At 45.8% G+C, this 23,840-nt stretch overlaps 1 protein-coding gene across 1 annotated transcript; it reads right to left on the bottom strand.

The window, feature by feature from the left end:
- Positions 1-20,778: 20,778 nt before the first annotated feature.
- Positions 20,779-23,584, bottom strand: LOC119288895 (endoglucanase 3-like). Its single transcript, XM_037568394.1, has 6 exons — positions 23,018-23,584; positions 22,724-22,930; positions 22,390-22,590; positions 22,202-22,294; positions 21,544-21,981; positions 20,779-21,423 (listed from the first exon to the last, which is right to left on the bottom strand). The coding sequence occupies exons 1-6, from the start codon at positions 23,240-23,242 to the stop codon at positions 21,091-21,093; spliced, it is 1,497 nt and encodes a 498-aa protein (XP_037424291.1). The 5' UTR covers positions 23,243-23,584; the 3' UTR covers positions 20,779-21,090.
- Positions 23,585-23,840: the final 256 nt, after the last annotated feature.

Raw genomic sequence — 23,840 nt, 5'->3', positions numbered from 1 at the left:
CTGCATCCTATACAATCTAGGATGCATATTTCCACATATGCGCCTCAACTCTAAAGCTATAGCTGGCCTGCCCTGCCTTAAAGAAGTGTTGGATTGCTTCAGAGATGCTGGACTATTGTAGTTTGTCATAGATAAGGAACACTGGAATGAAGAGCTTCTGCTACAGTTCTGTGCAACTCTTCACATTCGAGGCTACAACAGGGATCCAAAGACTTGGGTCCTTGAGTGGATGACAGGCAATGTCCATCATGAAGCTAAAGCACTTAATATCATTGAGCTCACAAGCCTGCCCACTCCTGGTGAATACTATGAACCAGGTTGTCAACAACACCAAAATGCCTTGGAAAGCATCTTTCAGAAGCCAGAACCCAACATGAGTCAAATGCTGAGCATGATGAAGCCTCTGCCTCACGATGCTGAATACCCATCTGAGTTCTTTGTTGAAGACCTAGAGTACCTGCCTCGCACCATTTACCATATCATCAGAAGACTCTATGGCCTGTCAAAGGACATTCATCTCCAGCGAAGCTTGAAGGAGCAATGAAGACTTTGGTTTTCTATATCTTCAATGGCATCAGCTTCAATGCTCAAGACTTCTTCATTAGGCAGTTAGCTGCATCTGACTTCGACATTTTTGGGTTGAAATTCTATGCTCCATGGGTCATGCGTCTTATCAAGCGTCACTCAGCCTTCAACTATCAGCCGTCTGCGCGCAATCATCTTATATTCTTGCTAGAGGTTGATCTGTCAGTTGAAGCTATTTACACAGAGCCTGCTAAGGATCCCATTTATCTTCACAATGTTGATCACCAAAGCTTCACCCAGCCTACTGAAGGAGTTCCAACAGTTTCTCGTGTTTATCCCCTTGCTGGCAACACACGTGCCCCTCGCGCTCAAACTGACGCCACTGGTAGCACCATTACGCAAAGGACTCGAAGGCGATCTCGTGTCCTAAATGACCGAGAGCTTCTCGTCGCGCTGCACCAGAAATAGGACAAACATCACGACTGGCTTAAGCGTCAGATGCAAAGCCTCTTGGTGGATGTCAACCGCATTCGCAATCTTGCCACTAAGAATGCCTTTGTCACTCATGAAACATGTCGGAGGTCGTGGAAGAGTTTGACCTTACTTAGTGCTGAAGCTGATCTGCAAGACGATGGCTTCACCGAACGGTTCAAGTTTGACTCAACTCCTCCTAGAAATGCTCACTTGCGTCAGACTCCCTCACTTGAAGACTCTGACTACTCGTCCTCAGCTGCAACAGTGAATGCCAGAGTCATCGATGACCAAGATGATGCAACTTCACCTCCTCCAACTTCAGTGTGTGTCGACACTGCACCAAGTTCTTCTGCACCACCGGACCTCAACGACGACCCTGCTGCCTCGCCTGCACCTCATGGGAACGAGTAGGCGCTCTATGTCTTCACACCTTTTTGGTCCTCACTGACAAAAGGGGGAGAAGCATATGAGATGATAGTCTTCAAACGGGTCCATATGGGTGGTTGCTTTACTTTTTGCTACTTTTGCCAAGTGCTTACAACTCTCATTTTCGATACATTTGGTTCTTTGAGTTGTAACACTTAAACTCGATGGTCGTCTGCTACTTATTTGCTATTCTGTGATGCGATGATAAATTCCGCATGTGCGATGATAAATTCCGGACTTAGATCATTTTGCAGACGTCCATTTTCCATTATGCATGTCATTATCTTTGTTACATTATATCATGCATGATGAATTGTCATCATAGGTTGAAGAGGATCTCCACAAGTACAACCTGCCATGTGCATTTGCATTCCAGGAGCAAATTACTTATATGCACATCTTCAGGGGGATCCTTTGCAACTTATGAAGACAATACCCTATCCATTACAATTTCACATATTTTATTCCCCGTTGAAAACTTCAACCACTTTGTCATCAATCACCAAAAAGGGGGAGATTGTAAGTGCATCTAGTGCCACCCCTAGTTGGTTTTGGAGTATTGATGACAAACCTGGTTGAGGGACTAATGTGTTTGTGAGAATTGCAGGATAACACAGGTAGAAGTCCCTCATTGATTCAGTTTTCCTACCAGAGATGACCCCTAAAAATGTATGAAGACATTGAAGTCAAAGGTGGTATGTGAAGACATTCACATTGAAGACTATGACAAGAGAAGACATCGCGTGAAGACTATGGAGCGCGAAGACTTAGGTGTTTCGTCGTTCTTTTTCCCCTTTGTTGAGTCATAGGAACCACCGTACTGTTAAGTGGGGTCCAAGTGAACCAATCAGAAGGACTCAAGTGATGCTTAACCAAAATCCTATGTCTTCGAGCGAAGACAATGAGAGTGAATCTTATCCAGAGCTGGATAAGTCAGCTTTGCTTGTAGCCCAAGTAAAGTTGTCGTGTGTGTTTGAAATCTGACCGTTGGAACACGTGTCAGTTCCTTAGTGACCCAGGGTCATTTCGGACAAATCAGGTCGGGTTGCCCAGTGGCTATAAATAGCCCACCCCTACAACCATAAATGGTTGGCTACTCAGAGTTAGTGCACGGCTTTTGTCGTTTGAGACCAACCCACCTCGAAGTCTTTAAGAGAGAATTCCTTGCGAGGATAAAGCCCTAAACACTCAGAGCCAAAGAGTGTTAGGCATCACTTAAGTCTTCATGTCTGTGTGATCAGAAGACTTATTACACTTGAGGACTGTGAATCCTCCAACCGGTTAGGCGTCGCGTTCTGAGCATCCAAAAGTCATTGTGGATCGCCGGTGAACGAAGTCTGTGAAGGTTTGGAAGTCTACCTTGAAGACTTACCAGAGTGATTGGGCGAGGACTGGGTGTCCTTAGCTCAAGGGGAATAAGGTGAACACACGGTCTTCTGAGTTGAATCTCAGCCTCCCTAACCAGACGTACAGTTGTCACAGCAACTGGAACTGGTCCAACAAATCATTGTCTTCAACGAGTCACTGGTTTCATCCTTCCCATTCCTTTACTTATTGTTGGCCCTGGTGAAGTCATTGTATGATTGCATTATCTTTTGTCTTCAGTGAGTGACCGCTTGTTCTGATTGGCTTCACACTATCTTCCTACCTGACCTATACTGCCTAGCTGCTATTAGTCGTTGTGCTTTCACTTCATTGAATACTTGACTATGGCTTGCGTAGTGTAGTCTACCTTCCGCTGCATGGTAATAGGTTTATTTCTATCGTTTGTCGTCGAAACTTCCATGGTTTGAAGACTTTCATAAAAATTGCCTATTCACCCCCCCTCTAGTCGATCACTAGCACTTTCAGAAGCCAAAACGGCTGAAGATATTCCGGCTGCATCAGCCGATGAAGAAGAAGAACCACTGATACGTCTCTGTCGTATCTATAATTTTTGATTGTTCCATGCCAATATTATTCAACTTTCATATACTTTTGGCAACTTTTTATACTATTTTTGGGACTAACATATTGATCCAGTGCCCAGTGCCAGTTCCTGTTTGTTGCATGTTTTTTGTTTCGCAGAATATCCATATCAAACGGAGTCCAAACGGAATAAAAATTGACGGAGATTTTTTTGGAATATATATGATTTTTGGGAAGAAGAATCCATGCGAGACGATGCTCGAGGGGCCCACGAGGTAGGGGGCGCGCCCTAGGGAGGCAGACGCGCCCCTGACCCTCGTGGCCACCCCGTAAGGCGGTTGATGCCCTTCTTTCGCCACAAGAAAGCTAATTTCCGGATAGAGATCGTGTCAAAACTTCAGCCCAATCGGAGTTACGGATCTCCGGGAATATAAGAAATGGTGAAAGGGAAGGATCTGAGAACGCAGAACCAGAGAGAAACAGAGAGATAGATCCAATCTCGGAGGGGCTCTCGCCCCTCCCACGCCATGGGAGCCAAGGACCAGAGGGGAAACCCTCCTCCCATCTAGGGAGGAGGTCAAGGAAGAAGAAGAAGAAGAAGGGGGCCCTCTCCCCCTTGCTTCCGGTGGCACCGGAGTGCCATTGGGGGCCATCATCATCACCGTCATCTTCACCAACAACTTCACCGCCATCATCACCAAATCTTCCCCCCTCTATGCAGCAGTGTAACCTCTCTCTTACCCGTTGTAATCTCTACTTAAATATGGTTCTCAACGCTATATATTATTTCCCAATGATGTATGGCTATCCTATGATGTTTGAGTAGATCTGTTTTGTCCTAATGGCTATTTGATGATCGTGATTGGTTTGAGTTGTATGTTTTATTATTGGTGTTGTCCTATGGTGCTCTCTGTGTCGCGCAAGCGTGAGGGATTCTCGCTGTAGGGTTTGCAATATGCTTATGATTTGCTTATGGTGGATGGCGTGAGTGACAGAAGCACAGACCCGAGTAAGTAGGTTGTTTGCGTATGGGAGAAAGGGGACTTGATGCTTTAATGCTATGGTTGGGTTTTACCTTAATGAATCTTTAGTAGTTGCGGATGCTTGCTAGAGTTCCAATCATAAGTGCATATGATCCAAGGAGAAAGTATGTTAGCTTATGCCTCTCCCTCATATAAAATTGCAATAATGATTACCAGTCTAGTTATCGATTGCCTAGGGACAAATAAATTTCTCATAACAAGAAACTCTCTACTAAACCTAACTTAGTTGTGTCTTTATCTAAACAGCCCCTACTTTTTATTTACTTGCTCTTTATTATCTTGCATACCTATCCAACAACACCTACAAAGTACTTCTAGTTTCATACTTGTTCTAGGTAAAGCAAACATCAAGTGTGCGTAGAGTTGTATTGGTGGTCGATGGAACTTGAGGGAATATTTGTTCTGCCTTTAGCTCCTCGTTGGGTTCGACACTCTTACTTATCGAAAGAGGCTACAATTGATCCCCTATACTTGTGGGTTATCAAGACCTTTTTCTGGCGCCGTTGCCGGGGAGCAATAGCGTGGGGTGAATATTCTCGTGTGTGCTTGTTTGCTTTATCACTAAGTAATTTTTTATTTGCTGTTCTTAGTTGTTCTTTATCTTTAGTTATGGATATGGAACACGAAATACCAAAAAAATTAGGTGTACTTGCTACTCATGGAGATGGGGAACGTCCTAAAACCCTCGATGTTGGTTATGTGAAAAATATTATGTACTACTTTAATAATCCTGAGAAAACCCCATTCAATTATGTAATGGGAGTAACGTTGGATCAACGTGAATACTTTAGGGATTACTTCTTGACACAAAAAGGGAAACTATTATGGGATCAAATTCATATATTGAATTGGTATGCTAGGCAACTATGCTTGAGATATGATTATACTTGTTGCTCTAAGGTGAAGGCTCCACACCTTCCCTTTTTATGCGAATTTAATGATAATAAAACCTTAGCTTCTTATGCTAGAGGTATATATGATTATTATGATGTGGAACAAATAGAAGAATTTGGTGCTTTTATGGGTGCTTATGAAATTGAATCTATGTTTAAAGAGTTTGAAGATTTTGATGGTTCGGTTTATAGACCTGAAAATTTAGCTATCCTTAAATATTGCTATGAGAATTATGAATACAATTATGATATTAATGCACTTATTGAGAAAGTCTCCGCTGTCCAAGAAGAGACTAATATTTTGCAGGAGTCTATGGAAGAAGAAATTGATGAAACTTTGAGATCATTGGATGAGAAAGATGAGGAGAAGAGCGAAGAACAAAAGGAGGAAGAGCGGATTGATCACCCGTGCCCACCTTCTAATGAGAGTAACTCTTCAACTCATGCATTGTTTAATTTCCCTTTGTGCTTAACGAAGGATGAATGCTATGATAATTGCTATGATCCCATCGATTCTTTTGAAATATCCCTTTTTGATGATGCTTGCTATGCTTGTGGCCAAGATGCCAATATGAATTATGCTTATGGAGATGAACTTGCTATAGTTCCTTATGTTAAACATGAAATTGTTGCTATTGCACCCACACATGATAGTCCTATTATCTTTTTGAATTCTCCCAACTACACTATATCGGAGAAGTTTGCCCTTATTAAGGATTATATTGATGGGTTGTCTTTTACTACTACACATGATGATTTTGATAGATATATATGCATGTGCTTGCTGCTCCTACTTGCAATTATTATGAGAGAGGAACTACATCCCCGCCTCTTTATGTTTCCAATACAACAAAATTGCAAGAAACTGTTTATACTATGCATTGGCCTTTACTTTGTGTGCATGAATTATTCTTTTATGACATGCCTATGCATAGGAAGAGAGTTAGACTTCGTCATTGCATGATATATGTTACTTTGTGCTCACTACTAAATTACAAATCATTTTTAATTAAAATTGGCTTTGATATACCTTGGGATCCGGGTGGATCCATTACTTGAGCACTATATGCCTAGCTTAATGGCTTTAAAGAAAGCGCTGCCAGGGAGACAACCCGGAAGTTTTAGAGAGTCATTTATTTCTGTTGAGTGCTTTTATATAGTTTAAAAACAACAAAAATAAAGAGGGGAACCCAAAACTTTTTCAAAAAGGAAAGCGAAAGTGAGAAAGACAAGCATTGTTGAAGTGGGAGCTAGCCTTGAACTTTGTTCATGCTCACGGAAACTTTGTGAATCTTGATTACAGAAACTTTTAAATAAAAATAATTATCCCCTTGTACAATTCCATTGTATTATAAAAATAATGTGCCAAGGTTTGCCTTTAGGATATTTACATTTGCTTGATGGTTTGTACGGTGCAGGACAGAAACTTTGGCTGTAGTGCGGATTTTACATTTTTAGCTGGAACTCAAATGGTTCTGATTCTTTTTGCAATGTCTTCCTATACAAATTTTTTATTTTTCCTAATTTTTGCAGAATTTTTCAAGTATCATAAGTATGGTGAATGTTCAGATTATTACACACTGTTCTGTTTTAGACAGATCCTATTTTTGATGCATAGTTTGCTTGTTTTGATGAAACTATCGAATTATATTTGTGGATTAAGCCATGAATAAGTTATATTACAGTAGACACAATGCAAAAACAAAATATGAATTGGTTTGCAACAGTACTTAGAGTAGTGATTTGCTTTATTATACTAACGGATCTTATCGAGTTTTCTGTTGAAGTTTTGTGTGGATGAAGTGTTCGATGATCGAGAAGGTCTCGATGTGAGAAGAAGGAAGAGAGGCAAGAGCTCAAGCTTGGGGATGCCCGAGGCACCCCAAGTAAATATTCAAGGAGACTCAAGCGTCAAAGCTTGGGGATGCCCCGTAAGGCATCCCCTCTTTCTTCAACAAGTATCGGTATGTTTTCGGACTCGTTTCGTTCATGCGATATGTGCAATCTTGGAGCGTCTTTTGCATTTAGTTTTCATTTTTATTTTATGCACCATGCTGGTATGAGATAGTCCTTGGTTTATTTATAGAATTCTCATTGCACTTCACTTATATCTTTTGAGTATGGCTTTATAGAATGCTTCATGTGCTTCACTTATATCATTTGATGTTTGGAGTGCCTGTTTCTCTTTACATAGAAAACCGCCATTTGTAGAATGCTCTTTTGCTTCACTTAGATTTGTTAGAGTGTGGGCATATCTTTTGTAGAAAGAATTAAACTCTCTTGCTTCACTTATATCTATTTAGAGAGATGACAGGAACTGGTCATTCACATGGTTAGTCATAAAATCCTACATAAAACTTGTAGATCACTGAATATGATATGTTTGATTCCTTGCAATAGTTTTGCGATATAAAGATGGTGATATTAGAGTCATGCTAGTGGGTAGTTGTGGATTGTAGAAATAGTTGTGTTGAGGTTTGTGATTCTCGTAGCATGCACGTATGGTGAACCGTTATGTAACGAAGTCGGAGCATGATTTATTTATTGATTGTCTTCCTTATGAGTGGCGGTCGGGGACGAGCGATGGTCTTTTCCTACCAATCTATCCCCGTAGGAGCATGCGCGTAGTACTTTGTTTCGATGACTAATAGATTTTTGCAATAAGTATGTGAGTTCTTTATGACTAATGTTGAGTCCATGGATTATACGCACTCTCACCCTTCCACCATTGCTAGCCTCTCTAGTACCGTGCAACTTTCGCCGGTAACTTAAACCCACCATATACCTTCCTCAAAACAGCCACCATACCTACCTATCATGGCATTTCCATAGCCATTCCGAGATATATTGCCATGCAACTTCCATCATCATCATATTCATGACTTGAGCATTCATTGTCATATTGCTTTGCATGATCGTAAGATAGCTAGCATGATGTTTTCATGGCTTGTCCGTTTTTTGATGTCATTGCTACGCTAGATCATTGCACATCCCGGTACACCGCCGGAGGCATCCATATAGAGTCATCCTTTGTTCTAGACATTGAGTTGTAATATTGAGTTGTAAGTAAATAAAAGTGTGATGATCATCATTATTAGAGCATTGCCCCAGTGAGGAAAGGATGATGGAGACTATGATTCCCCCATAAGTCGGGATGAGACTCCAGACTTTACAAAAAAATAAAAGAGGCCAAAGAAGCCCAAAAAAAAGAGGCCAAAGAATCCCACCAAAAAAATAAAAAATATATAAAATACAAAAAAAATGAGAGAAAAAGAGAGAAGGGGCAGTGCTACTATCCTTTTTCCACACTTGTGCTTCAAAGTAGCACCATGTTCTTCATATAGAAAGTCTCTTGAGTTATCACTTTCATATACTAGTGGGAATTTTCATTATAGAACTTGGCTTGTATATTCCGATGATGGGCTTTCTCAAATGCCCGAGGTCTTCATCAGCAAGCAAGTTGGATGCACACCCACTTAGTTTCAGTTGGAGCTTTCATACACTTATAGCTCTAGTGCATCCGTTGCATGGCAATCCCTACTCACTCTCATTGATATCTATTCATGGGCATCTCCATAGCCCGTTGATACGCCTAGTTGATGTGAGACTATCTTCTCCTTTTTGTCTTCTCCACCATCATATTTTATTCCACCTATAGTGTTATGTCCATGGCTCACGCTCGTGTATTGCGTGAAAGTTGAAAAGGTTTGAGAACGTCAAAAGTATGAAACAATTGCTTGGCTTGTCATCGAGGTTGTGCATGATGTGAGTATTTTGTGTGGTGAAGATGGAGCATAGCCAGACTATATGATTTTGTAGGAATAACTTCCTTTGGCCTTGTTATTTTGAAAAGACATGATTGCTTTATTAGTAGGCTTGAAGTATTATTGTTTTTAGTCAAACAATAGACTATTGCTTTCAATCACTGGTATCTTAATATTCATGCCATGATTAGACATATCATCAAGATTATGCTAGGTAGCATTCCACATCAAAAATTATCTTTTTTTTATCATTTACCTACTCGAGGACGAGCAGAAATTAAGCTTGGGGATGCTGATACGTCTCCGTCGTATCTATAATTTTTGATTGTTCCATGCCAATATTATTCAACTTTCATATACTTTTGGCAACTTTTTATACTATTTTTGGGACTAACATATTGATCCAGTGCCCAGTGCCAGTTCCTGTTTGTTGCATGTTTTTTGTTTCGTAGAATATCCATATCAAACGCAGTCCAAACGGAATAAAAACTGACGGAGATTTTTTTGGGAATATATATGATTTTTGGGAAGAAGAATCCACGCGAGACGATGCTCGAGGGGCCCACGAGGTAGGGGGGCGCGCCCTGGGGAGGCAGGCGCGCCCCTAACCCTCGTGGCCACCCCGTAAGGCGGTTGATGCCCTTCTTTCGCCGCAAGAAAGCTAATTTCTGGATAGAGATCGTGTCAAAATTTCAGCCCAATCGGAGTTACGGATCTCCGGGAATATAAGAAACAGTGAAAGAGAAGAATCTGAGAACGCAGAACCAGAGAGAAACAGAGAGATAGATCCAATCTCGGAGGGGCTCTCGCCCCTCCCACACCATGGGAGCCAAGGACCAGAGGGGAAACCCTCCTCCCATCTAGGGAGGAGGTCAAGGAAGAAGAAGAAGAAGAAGGGGGGCCCTCTCCCCCTTGCTTCCGGTGGCACCGGAGTGCCGTCGCGGGCCATCATCATCACCGTCATCTTCACCAACAACTTCACCGCCATCATCACCAACACTTCCCCCCTCTATGCAGCGGTGTAACCTCTCTCTTACCCGCTGTAATCTCTACTTAAACATGGTGCTCAACGCTATATATTATTTCCCAATGATGTATGGCTATTCTATGATGTTTGAGTAGATCTGTTTTGTCCTAATGGCTATTTGATGATCGTGATTAGTTTGAGTTGTATGTTTTATTATTGGTGCTGTCCTATGGTGCTCTCTGTGTCGCGCAAGCGTGAGGGATTCCTGCTATAGGGTTTGCAATATGCTTATGATTTGCTTATGGTGGGTGGCGTGAGTGACAGAAGCACAGACCCGAGTAAGTAGGTTGTTTGCGTATGGGATAAAGGGGACTTGATGCTTTAATGCTATGGTTGGGTTTTACCTTAATGAATCTTTAGTAGTTGCGGATGCTTGCTAGAGTTCCAATCATAAGTGCATATGATCCAAGTAGAGAAAGTATGTTAGCTTATGCCTCTTCCTCATATAAACTTGCAATAATGATTACTGGTCTAGTTATCGATTGCCTAGGGACAAATAACTTTCTCGTAACAACAAACTCTCTACTAAACCTAACTTAGTTGTGTCTTTATCTAAACAGCCCCTACTTTTTATTTACTTGCTCTTTATTATCTTGCATACCTATCCAACAACACCTACAAAGTACTTCTAGTTTCATACTTGTTCAAGGCAAAGCGAACATCAAGCGTGCGTAGAGTTGTATCGGTGGTCGATAGAACTTGAGGGAATATTTGTTCTGCCTTTAGCTCCTCGTTGGGTTCGACACTCTTACTTATCGAAAGAGGCTACAATTGATCCCCTATACTTGTGGGTTATCAACCACGTGATGAAGAAAGAGTTGCTACACCACCAACTATTCCTGAAGTTGTTCTCGAGGAGAACGTGTCCGACCCTCCAGCTCCTGAAGTGGAGGTTACCAATACTGAGGCAGCCACCAACATCAACACTGTTGCCAATGACGTTGTCATGGCTGAAGCCAATGTGGCGCCTGAAGCTAATGTGGTGCCAGAAGTGCAACCACCTGAAGCAAATGTGGCCCCTGAAGCCAATGCTGCACCAGATGTAATCATTCCTCCTGAAGCTCATGTGCCCCTTGCAGCCCATGTCAACGAAAATGCCAATGCTCCTGTACCCCCTCCAAGACCTCATACTGTTGAGCTGGCATTTGATCGTGATCAACCTGTTATGGTCCGTTGGCCCATTCTGGTTCCTCCACCTGCTGCGGGTCCACAATTTGACTATCATGTCGAGCACAGACCTCAAGTCCAGAAGCCCAAGCCAAGACTTCCAAGATTCCCAGGCACTGCAACTTCACCTTGGGTCTTCAATGTGAATGGCTTCGTGGCACATAACACCTTCTTCAACAGCGCCAAGAACCCTTACTCCAAACCTCGCATTTCATCGGATCGGTTCTGGAGCTATCAGCAACGCAGCTACTATTCATGTGTCTTATACAATCAAGGGCACATATTTCCTCATATGCATCTCGACATTGCAGCTATAGCTGGCCTGCCCTATCTAGAAGAAGCGTTGGATTGCTTCAGAGACGCTGGACTCCTGCAATTTGTCACAGACAAGGAACACTGGAATGAAGAGCTTCTGTTACAGTTCTATGCAACTCTTCACATTCGAGGCTACAACAGGGATCCAAAGACTTGAGTCCTTGAGTGGATGACAGGCAATGTCCATCGTGAAGCCAAAGCTCTTGATATCATTGAGCTCATAGCCCTGCCCACTCCTGGTGAATACTATGAACCAGGTTGTCAACAACACCAGAATGCTTTGGAGAGCATTTTTCAGAAGCCAGAACTCAACATGAGCCAAATGTTGAGCATGATGAAGCCTTTGCCTCACGACGCTAACTACCCATCTGAATTCTTTGTTGAAGACCTAGAGTATCTTCCTCGCACCATTTACCATATCATCAGAAAAACTCTATGGCATGTCAAAGGACATTCATCTGCAGCGAAGCTTGAAGGAGCAATGAAGACTTTGGTTTTCTATATCTTCAATGGCATCAGCTTCAATGCTCAAGACTTCTTCATCAGACAGTTGGCTGCATCTGGCTCCGACATTTTTGGTCTGAAGTTCTATGCTCCATGGGTAATGCGTCTTATCAAGCTTCACTCTGCCTTCAACTATCAGCCATCTGCGTGCAATCATCTTGTATTCTTGCCAGAGGTTGATCTGTCTATTGAAGCTATTTACCATGAGCCTGCTAAGGATCCAATTTATCTTCACAATGCTGACCGTCAAAGCTTCACCCAGCCCATTGAAGGGGTTCGGGCAGTCTCTCATGTTTATCCCTTGGCTGGTAACACCCGTGCCCCTCGCGCTCAAACTGACGCCACTAAAAGCACCATTGCCCAAAGGCCTCGGAAGTGATCTCGTGTTCTCAATGACCGAGAGCTTCTCATCGCGCTACACCAGAAACAGGATAAGCATCACAACTGGCTTAAGCGTCAGATGCAAAGCCTCTTGGTGGATGTCAATCGCATTCGCAATCTTGCCACCAAGAATGCCTTTGTTACTCATGAAACCTGTCGGAGGTCTTGGAAGAGTTTGACATTGCTTAGTGTTGAAGCTGATCTGCAAGACGATGGCTTCACCGAAAGATTCAAGTTTGACTCAACTCCTCCAAGGAATGCTCACTTGCGTCGGACTCCCTCACTTGAAGACTCTGACTATTCGTCTTCAGCTGCGACAGTGAATGCTAGAGTCATCGATGACCAAGATGATGCCACTTCACCTCCTCCAACTTCAGCGCGTGTCGACACTGCACCAAGTTCTTCTGCACCACCGAACCTCAACGGCGACCTTGCTGCTTCGCCTGCACCTCATGGGAACGAGTAGGCGCTCTATGTCTTCAAACCTTTTTGGTCCTTACTGACAAAAGGGGGAGAAGCATATCAGTTGATAGTCTTCAAGCGGGTCCATATGGGTGGTTGCTTTACTTTTTGCTACTTTTTGCCAAGTGTTTACAACTCTCGCTTTTTGATACATTTGGTTCTTTGAGTTGTAACACTTAAACTCGATGGTCGTCTGCTACTTATTTGCTATTCTGTGATGCGATGATAAATTCCGCATGTGCGATGATAACTTCCGCACTTAGGTCATTTTGCAGACGTCCATTTTTCATTATGCATGTCATTATCTTCCTTATATCAAATCATGCATGATGAATTGTCATCATAAGTTGAAGAGGATCTCCACAAGTACAACATGCCATGTGCATTTGCATTCCAAAAGCAAATTACTTATATGCACATCTTCAGGGGGAGCCTTTGCCACTTATGAAGACAATACCCTATCCTTTACAATTTCACATATTTTATTCCCCATTGAAAACTTCAACCAGTTTGTCATCAATCACCAAAAAGGGGGAGATTGTAAGTGCATCTAGTGCCACCCCTAGTTGGTTTTGGAGTATTGACGACAAACCTGGTTGAGGGACTAATGTGTTTGTGAGAATTGCAGGATAACACAGGTAGAAGTCCCTCATTGATTCAGTTTTCCTACCAGAGATGACTCCTAAAAATGTATGAAGACATTGAAGTCAAAGGTGGTATGTGAAGACATTCACATTGAAGACTATGACAAGAGAAGACATTGCGTGAAGACTATGGAGCGCGAAGACTTAGTTGTTTCATCGTTCTTTTTCCCCTTTGTTGAGTCATAGGAACCACCGTACTGTTAAATGGGGTCCAAGTGAACCAGTCAGAATGACTGAAGTGATGCTTAACCAAAATCCTATGTCTCCGAGCGAAGACAATGAGAGCGAATCTTATCTAGATATAGATAAGTCGCCTTTGCTTGTAGCCCAAGTAAAGTTGTCGTGAGTGTTTGAAATCTGACTGTTGGAACACGTGTCAGTTCCTTAGTGACCCAGGGTCATTTCGGATAAATCAGGTCGGGTTGCCTAGTGGCTATAAATAGCCCATCCCCTACACCATAAATTGGTTGGCTGCTCAGAGTTAGTGTACGGCTTTTGTCGTTTGAGAGCAACCCACCTCGAAGCCTTTGAGAAAGAATTCCTTGAGAGGACAAAGACCTAAACACTCAGAGCCAAAGAGTGTTAGGCATCACGGAAGTCTTCCTGTCTGTGTGATCTGAAGACTTATTGCACTTGAGGACTATGAATCCTCCAGCCGGTTAGGCGTCATGTTCTGAGCATCCAAGAGTCATTGTGAATCGCCGGTGAACAAAGTCTGTGAAGGTTTGGGAGTCTACCTTGAAGACTTACCAGAGTGATTGGGCGAGGACTGGGTGTCCTTAGCTCAAGGGGAATAAGGTGAAGACGCGGTCTTCTGAGTTGAATCTCAGCCTCCCTAACCAGACATACAGTTGTCATAGCAACTGGAACTGGTCCAACAAATCATTGTCTTCAACGAGCCACTGGTTCTATTCTTCTCATCTCTTTATTTACAGATTGGTCCTTGTGAAGTCATTGCCTGTTTGCATAATCTATTTGTCTTCACTGTGTGACTGCTTATTCTGTTTGGCTTCGTACTATCTTTCATCCTGATCTATACTGCCTAGCTGCTATTAGTCTTTGTGTTTTCATCTCATTAAATACTTGACTATGGCTTGCTTAGTGTAGTCTACCTTCCGCTGCATGGTAATAGGTTTGTTTCTATCGTTTGTCTTTGAAACTTCCATGTTTTGAAGATTTTCATAAAATCGCCTATTCACCCCCCTCTAGTCGATCACTAGCAGTTTCAGAAACGAAAAAAATGCCTTTTCGTTTTTTGCCTTTCTGCGAGAGGCACGGTTTTGCTTTCGTGAGAGGCATGGTCATGCCTCTCGAGAATGAAAATTATGTGTTTTTTCTTTCGTGAGAGGCATGATTTTGCTTTCGTGAGGGGAACGATTTTGCTTTCGTGAAAAGCACGGTTGTGCCTCTCAAAAAGGAAAAAATATGTTTTCTTATTTTCCTTCCGTGAGAGGCACGGCCGTGCCTCTTTCGAAAAGGAAAAAAGTGCTCCGGTCCGGTTTTTCATTTTGTTTTTTTTGGAAAAAAATCGTCAAACCTATCAACATGTAATCTAGTTTTAAAATCTCGATGCGATGTATCCATTGATGGAAACGATTTGAGATTTGGATGTATGATTTAAAAGATAAAACATTTTGAATAAACGAATTTACAAAAAAATAAAAACTCACAGGTTGCGACAAATGACGTGCATGCAATGCGCCATTTGTCGCATCTTGAAGAGTACTTCTTAATTGGCGATTTCGCCACGGCAGATACTCCAATTCTTTGCTTTGTACGATAAATCAACCGTAAAACACGCACCAGGCCAGCCCACATAGCATGCTCTTGTGCGCTCCCCTCGCACGCGGGAAAAAAAATCAGTGTGCCCACTGTGAAGGAAAAAAACAGGCTATCGGTATTTTGAGAGACTTTTTTTAATACAGTACAAACGCTCATACATACACGTATACACTCATCCCTATGAACGCATACACACACATCCTATCCTTATAAACACTCATAGGTGTCTCGTCATTGATGGGAACGTCTCCTCCCACTGAAAGCGCATCGCTGAAAATCCTGAAAAAAAAATCAGAAATAATGCAAGTACCGGGACTTGAACCCTCATGGGTTGGGGATACCATTGCCTCTCTTTTTTTTTTCTTTTTTTTCTTTTTTTTGCATTCCAATCAGAGAGCTTTATTCAACGAACGAACTCCTGGCATCATCAGCTAATAAGCTGGTAAGCAGGAAAGAGGGTTTTGAGCCAGTCCAACTTTCGGTAACCATCAAAGTGCATGCATGTTTTGCACAAAGATGGGCCGGTACATTAGCTGCTCGTTTTACATGCTGAATATCAAAGGAAGAAAAAACTGAAGGTAGCTCTCTAATCTCTCCTAGTACTGGTGCCACTACAGAAAGGTTGTAGTGACGAGTTTTCCAGAGATTGACAATCTCCAAGTAATCTGTTTCCATGATCACATATGAGAAGCCGCGTAAATTTGCAAAGATGACTCCATCCCGCAGCGCCAAAGTCTCACCAATGAACAGATCAGACACCCCATGGTGAGGCTTACTCCAAGCCCCAAGTAACGCAGTACTTGAGCGCGCCACTCCGCCTGCACCCACCTTATCAGAGTCCAGTCCCAAGGCTGCATCCATATTGATCTTCACCACTCCTTCATCAGGTGGTACCCAGCCATGTCCAGGAAGAATGGACGCATGCGACTCAGGTACATCAAGCAAAGCAAGATCCTCCCTGATGCGCTTGACAGAAGAAAAAGGATCGAGCTGCTCGTCATCATGGGTGACCCTGTTTCTTGAATGCCAAATAGACCACATGACCGAGATCATCACAGTCCTCTCGCTGCCAGAGAAATGCCCATCACATAGAATATCACAAGACCATGTATTTGGGTGCAAACGAGGTCTTCGGATGCCAAACATCGAATGCGCTTGATCCCAAAACATCTTGGCATGAGAGCAGTGCACTAAAGCGTGCATCAAACCTCATCCATCGCAAGACAAATATTGCATCTACTGATGACTTTGATATGACGGCGCCGAAGGGTGCATTCATCGGGTAGAATACCACGGATAACCCGCCACCAGAATACACGCACCTTTGGCAAAACCTTGAGCTTCCATAGTAGTTTCCACATCTGTTCATCGGTCTGTGAGGTATTGGTCACCGTCCCTTCCTCTAGAGCAACACGCTCTTTCCGAGTCACGAGAGCACGGTACGCGGATTTCACAGAGTAGATACCACTTCTTTCATGGGCCCAAGCAAGAAAATCATCACCACCACCACGGCGCAAAGGAATGTTTAGGATAGGTTCGGCTTCTGGTGGGATAAAAAAATGTCGGACCAACTCTTGCCTCCATGTCCAGTTTTCTGAGTCAATAAGTTGATCAACCGTGACAAGTGTTGTGCCCCCAGGCATGACCGAAGGAGATAAAGTGAAAAGACCCGGTTTGGTTCATGTATTTTGAGAGATTTGAGAAGTATTACTATGGAATAAAAAATATTCAAAAAACTCCAATTTTATACAAAATATCGTTAAAGCTTATAATAAAAATGATTTGAACATCTAAAAATGTTCATGAATTTTATAAAATGTTCCTGCATTTCTAAAATATTCAAGATCTTTTAGAAATGTTCAAAAAAAAATTGGAAGTTTTAAGGGAACAAGAGAAAAAAGAGAAGGACAAAATAAATAGAATAAAGACAAGAAAGAAAAAAAACACTAAAATCGGGAGAAGAACTTATGTAAAACCCAATAGAACGACCGCTGAAATGTCTGTGGTGTTGTTACGGGGCTAGCCCATTCTATGGTGCGGGGTGTGATTTGTACGCTTCACCTCCCATTCATCCTATAGGCAATGGGTAGGATTTTCTATCCATGGCACTACTTAATTCATCCAATGTAATAAACCTATGCGGTGGGATTCGTGAACTGTCATGCGTGACCTATATCTAGCACGCATATCCTACTTAACTCTCTCATGCATCCACATCAATCGAGTTTCCCACCTAGTATTCGAGAGTTTGCGAGTTCCTTAGCGGCTTTCCTACCCGAGTGCACCAAACCCACCCAATCTTGCGATATAACACCTTGGAAGCTTGAGATTTTTATTAGTTTTTTGTGCTTTTCTTGGAAGGGGTTGCATGTCGGATCCTCCATATGTTCTCACCCTTCAATGGGGTCAATAGCAAGAGTACAGAGGTCACAGAGATTAGACAACCACGGTCCCTTTTACAGTTTGGGTTAGAGTACAACGGTGTCTCGGACTGAATCAATTCCTTTTGCAATTTTGATTATTATTTTTGGTCCTTTCCCGTCTACCGTTTTGCACCTGCATTTCTATCATATTCATGTGTTTTTCTCTCCCAATGTTTTCAGAACCGTGAACCAAGTATGCATTTACCAATTTACCAGGAGTGACCACTCCACCCAATGGCATCCCATGTTCTCCCAACACACATAAGTACATCCATGTGTACGTGCTTATCCTCTGACATGCCCCTCCAATTTCCTTATGCCGTTTACTTCGTGGCCCCCAAGAATCAACCAAATATACTCCAACTTGCTTGCTGCATACGTACCACACGTACGAGCAGAAGAATCAGGCAAAGTTAAAACACATCAGGGCTGCTTCTTGCCTGGTCCGGGTAGCTACAGCTAGTGTAGAAACCGCAACTGACCTGGCCTTTGTTTTCGGCACTCGACGTTGGCTAGGAGAAGATTGAACATGGCGGGAAGCCGGTCTCAGAGGAGAGCGATTGATCAGAGCAAATATGGTTTCTGTGATAGTTTACTGCTCCCGGTATTGCCGCGGTGACTGACTGTCCAGCGCAGTCCTACAAACACTGTGGTACTTCCGATTTGGAGCATATATTACTTGGTGATGGATAGAAGGTTTGTCAGGCGCACGTTACGTTGCCATTGAAAGCATGCGCCCATCATGTGATCTCTGCTCAGCAGAGGAGCCTACAACTGGACGCATTTAGCTGACGAAAATGCGTCCAGTTAACTTTCTAAACTGCAGCGCATTTTATGATAATATAATAGCAGCTGCGAGGGTAAAAGATTCACATATCTGTTTCGAAGTTATTGTAATATCCACTGGATTCAGGAACACATGGCACGGGCGGCTGCTTTGAACAGCTTCACGTGAGATGCTTGTACTTTCTCTCCTGGATCATTGGGGATGGAGTCCTGTGAAAGAATATACCAGCTGGTGTAGCTGGACTGGATGATGGATCTCTGGTTTCAGGCATTTTTATAGCCTGATCCAATCTTGGATTGGATCTCTTTCCTGGCGGCAAATTCATTTGTTTTGAGGCCCCTTCCTGACATCGCCTCCTGGTGCATGTTCGATGTTTAGATAGTATGATTTACATTGATGCATCTTAGAGCAACTTGAATGCGGATTACCAAAACGAACATCGTCAAATGTCCGCGGACGCGTTCGGATGAGTCATGTGTCGTGACAATGATGGGGTGGATGTCATCCAACTCTACCGAATAAAAGAGGACACGATTTTCATACATTTTAAAACATTTTGTACATAGCAAAAGGACAGGATTCTAGCGTGTTCCACGCACTACTCTACCCCTCCCCGTTGGAGTCCACCTGGCCGTCATTTGTCACCGGTGGAGGTCAGCTGGACGATCCCCGCATTGGACGGTATGACCTCGTCGTTGATGCGGGACGGCACAAATGAGGTGGAGTTGTCGACTTCGGTGTCGTCGGCCGCCGCCTCTAACACATTGAAGAGGGGGTTGCGCTCCGCCACGTTGAGACGAAGCTGTCAGCTCTCACGGCAGATGATGTGGCCGTTGTGTGAGGATTCGAGCACTTCCCGCTGCTCACCGACGAGGCCCAAATCCGCCGTGACCATGGCTGCAACGGCATCTTCGGATGCCCGCATCACTGAAACTAGAGTTGGTCCTACGCTAGTCGGTGGTCCTCGAGGAGAGTCGGGTTGTTCCGCTGCTTCTGCTACAGCAGGCGAAACACGGAAACCGGCGACGCCTTCTTCTCTTGCTCCGCCTCCGCCGGCACCCGGTTGTAGTGTTGCTCCGCCTGCAGCAGGGTGAAAACAGAAGTCGGCGGCTCCTGCATCAGTGCGGCACATGCTCCTCGTCCTCCGCCTCCTTCATGACAATCTCCGCCTCCTTCATGACAATCTCCGCCATCGCCATGGGGTCGTCCTCCTCCTCCTTCATCTCCGACTCGCTCGAGCTCTACTTCGGAGAGCTCGGAGGTTGGCCTGTACCTTTGCAGCATGGACCTCGACCTCGATCTCAACGCGATGCCGCAACGATAGGGAAATACAACAGCCACAAGAAGCCCCAATCATTGCAATGGAGGGCGACGGACAATGGTGGGATCGTCAGCCGGCGGCTAGGACGGACGGAGAAGGTGAGCGGTAGGGTTTTGGAGAGTTGTCGGGCGACTTTAAATAGCCCAGGCATGCAGAGCGTCGGGTTGAGTGCGGGTGGCCGAAGTAAGCTTCTCGGTTGCCGCATCGATGTGGATGCATGGCAAGCGGATGACCGGTTAGTCTGAATGCGTCGCAGAGAGCGGGCGGAGGCAATGGAAGAGGGGTTTCTGGGTGAGAGAGCAGAAGGTTGGGTAAGCCGAGGGTGACGGAGTCCGAGATGGCTTATTTCGGGACTCCTTCAAATCTCCCTCGTTTGGTTTCGATTTGTGGTGTTTTGGACGTCCAGACTAGTCTCCACATTTGGAGTAGGCTGGATTTCTTATCTTAGTTTCCTATGAAATAGTAAATCCTTTTAGTTATACTTATACGCTAGTACATACTCCCTCCGTTCCAAAATAGATGACTCAACTTTGTACTAACTTCATTACAAAGTTGAGTCATCTATTTTAGAACGGAGGGATAAAATAAAAGAAAATGGATGTGGCGGGATGTCAGGGCGGTGCATCTACAGTTGGGCAATTATGCTAGGAGGTACAGCGAGTCGTCATTGCCATGTCCATGTGGATCACCCAAGAGATCAGCGCTGCGTTTCAGTTATTCGGTTGTACACCTCCTCTGGCTATGTATGGTTGTCGTCTTCTCGGTGAATGATACTCTTCGCTGTTAAGAGTGTCAATTTTTAATTACAGGAGTACAAAGTCAGCTAAAACCTGCCAGATTTGTAGCCATTGACCGGTCTTAACGATGATAACCTCTACTCTAGTGTGTGTATGCTTGATAGTGCAACAAACCAAATGAAACAGAGCTGCACATTACAGCAACCGCCCAAAGCAAGGATCGAGTAGAATCACTTGACACAAAGACTTGATTTCACAACGAGTTGCGAGTTGCAACAACGACGGCAGCAGTACATGAACCACAGTTGGGCGTACGTACTTAGCACTTGTACTCAACACCTAAAGAAGTAAGTAGTAGTAGGAAGGATAAATCAAGACCCACTAGTGCGCGCGTGCCCTTGTTTTGCTTGCACTGGGGTCTCCGGATCACTTCACAGCGATCAATTAGATCGCCGGAACAATCAAGGCAACGAAGAATCTCATCTTGGGACCGGTAATGCGGCTAGGCTAGAGCTGGCCGGAGGAGTGGGCGAGGTAGGCGAGGGCCCCGACGAGCGGCGCGTTGATGTAGGTGGCCGGCTCCGAGTGCTCGTAGTCGCTGCGCTGGTCGGGGAACTGGTCGTTCTGGTTGGGCCCGCCCACGACGGCGCCGACGTGCACGTTCGGGTTGGCGGCGCCGGAGTAGAGCCCCGTGAACCCCTGCGAGCAGCCGATCTTGCCCGGGTGCGCCGCGACGGAGGGCAGCGAGGAGGCCCGGTGGTGGAGCTTCTTCGGGTACTTGGCGCCGTACCCCACCATGTACGACATGCCCATCGGGTTGCTCCCCAGCAAGTAGTCAACCTGCAATCACATACAGGAAGCAACATGATGATCTGCTCTGCTCTGCTCTTCTGTTGACGACGACGACGATGATGGATTGATGGAGAGTCAATGCAATGCAAGAAGCTGAGAGAGACGGACCTGGCGCCTGGCGATGGCGCGGAGGCGCTGCGGCGTGACGGCGACGCCGCCGCAGGAGACGGTCTTCTTGGCGGAGACGAGGTACTTGGCGTAGGTGAGCAGGAGGAAGGAGCTGGAGGTGACGTACTGCATGTTGCTGTCGCTGAGCTTGAAGAGGAGGCCGCCCCGGGTGTAGGTGGTCTGGTCGGTGGGGGTGCCGGGCACCATGGAGCAGATGAAGCTGTCAGCGTGGGCCTTGTACTCCTGCAGCGCGCCCAGCTTCTGCACCAGGAAGGACTTGGAGAGGAGGATCCGGGCGCCGGCGTGCTTGTTGTCCCACCCGAAGGTGTTGTCCTGCTCGTCGGCGCCGAGCAGCTGCCCGTTCACCTTGATGTAGCTGAGGTAGACGGGGCTCTTGGTGGCCCGGTGTAGCCATGCGGCGCCCCATAGCAGCTCGTCCTGTTCCCATCCAGTCATTCATGCATCGGTCCCTCCCATTAAACAAACCAACGGCACGACACGAGAGGAGGAAAAGCAGACGAGACGACGGCGAGCATAGGGCAGAGCGCCGCTGGCGCCCATGCTCGCTCGCTCACAGGTCTGTGGAGCCGGCCAATGGAGGAAAAGCAGCGCAGAGCAAGAAAAAAGACAATAATGGTGGCAGCAGCTGGGACCCTACCTGGTATCCGGAGTAGGAGCAGTAGTAGGGGCAGACGTAGGACGAGAGCTTGGCGCTGTACACGCCCCTGTGCTTGTCAGCGAACTCGAACACCTACGCGGAGCAGAGCAGCTAGCTAGCGTTACGGCGAGAAAGATGCAGCAGAGGCAATGGTGGATGTGGTGTGTGGACAGCGGAGGAGTACGTACCCTCTTGGCCCTGGCGACGAGGCGGCTGGAGTAGGCCGGGTCGGACTTGCGGAAGACGAGGGAGGCCGCGGCGAGCGCGGCGGCGGTCTCGGCGGCGACGTCGGAGCCGGGGGTGCTGGGGTCGACCTTGTACACGGTGCGCGGCGTGTCCATGTCCTCCGGCCGCTCCCAGCACGCGTGGTCCTTGCCCGCGTCCCCGACCTGGCATCAGCGACAGTCGGTCACGCTCACAGTGAGTTGAGGAGTGGTCCGGTCCACATGAGTTTGTACTTTGCGGTGACGAGCACCCGCTCCAGCCATGCATCAATGAACAGTGCCGGAATGAGGGACGGACCTGGACGTAGACGGTGTCGGGGTGGGCGGTGGCCTTGAGGAGGTAGTCGGCGCCCCAGCGGACGGCGTCCCGGGCGTGCTGGAGCTCGCCCTTCATCATGCCGCCGAACTCCAGCACGCTCCACGCCAGCATCGTCGAGCTGAACGCCAGCGGGAACCCGAACTTGACGTTGTCGCCGGCGTCGTAGTACCCTCCGGTCAGATCAACCTGAAACAACACATCCCAACAACATGTCAGCCATTGAACGAAACGCAATGCAGGGGAAATGCAGCAAGAAGGGCCGGAGGTGCTCGCCTTGGCGGAGGAGCCGTCGGAGAGGCCGGAGCTCCGGCGCCAGGACACGCGCTGGGACGGCGGGAGCCGGCCGGACCGCTGGCCCTCGAAGAAGAGGATGGACTTGGTGAGCGCGTCCCGGTAGTCGTGCTTGGCGGGGCCGTGGTGCGGCAGGGCGGCGGCATTGCCGAGAAGCAGGCCGGCCACCAGGGCCAGCAGGAGGCAGCAGCGGAGGATAGCTGCCATGAGCGAGAGAACAAGCGTGCTCTGCGTGCGCAGGAGGAGGAGAGAAGAGCCGGAGCAGAGCACCAGTGCTGGTTAACTACCGGCTACCGGCTACCGGCCACCTCTCCTCTCTGCCCGCTCTGCCATTGTAGTTGGCACTGGAGCGCTGCTTTTAAAGACGGGCCATGGGTTTCTCTTTCCCTCCCCCGAGAATGAGACGGAACAGTTTTCCTGCGAGATGCGAGCTCGTTCACATGGCAGTGCCAACTGCCAAGTGGGAGCTCAGGATTTGACAAACAAATGGCGCTGCTTCCATTACTAGTGTGAGGAAAACTGGCGTTTGAAGATCATTTTGGGCTCACTCAAGAAGACATCGTTTCTTTTAGAGCAGTTCAGTTTTCTCTGCGAGATGTGGGCTCGTTCACATGGCGATGGCAGGTGCGAGCTGGGCCAAATGGCACTACTTCCATTGGTGGTACTGGTTTCGCTCTTATGGCGGAAGAAACACTACTGGCGTTTTCAGATCGTTTTGGCGCAGGAAGACATGATCCAAAGATGGCTTGTTGCAACTGATGGCACTGTGGCAGCGCTAGTACGTACATTACACAAATGCTCACTG

The sequence above is a fragment of the Triticum dicoccoides genome, chromosome 1A (assembly GCF_002162155.2).
Source record: "Triticum dicoccoides isolate Atlit2015 ecotype Zavitan chromosome 1A, WEW_v2.0, whole genome shotgun sequence".
NCBI classification, from domain to species: Eukaryota; Viridiplantae; Streptophyta; class Magnoliopsida; order Poales; family Poaceae; genus Triticum; species Triticum dicoccoides.
Note: the sequence above shows the minus strand (reverse complement) of the source record. Positions and strands in the feature narration are given on the sequence as shown.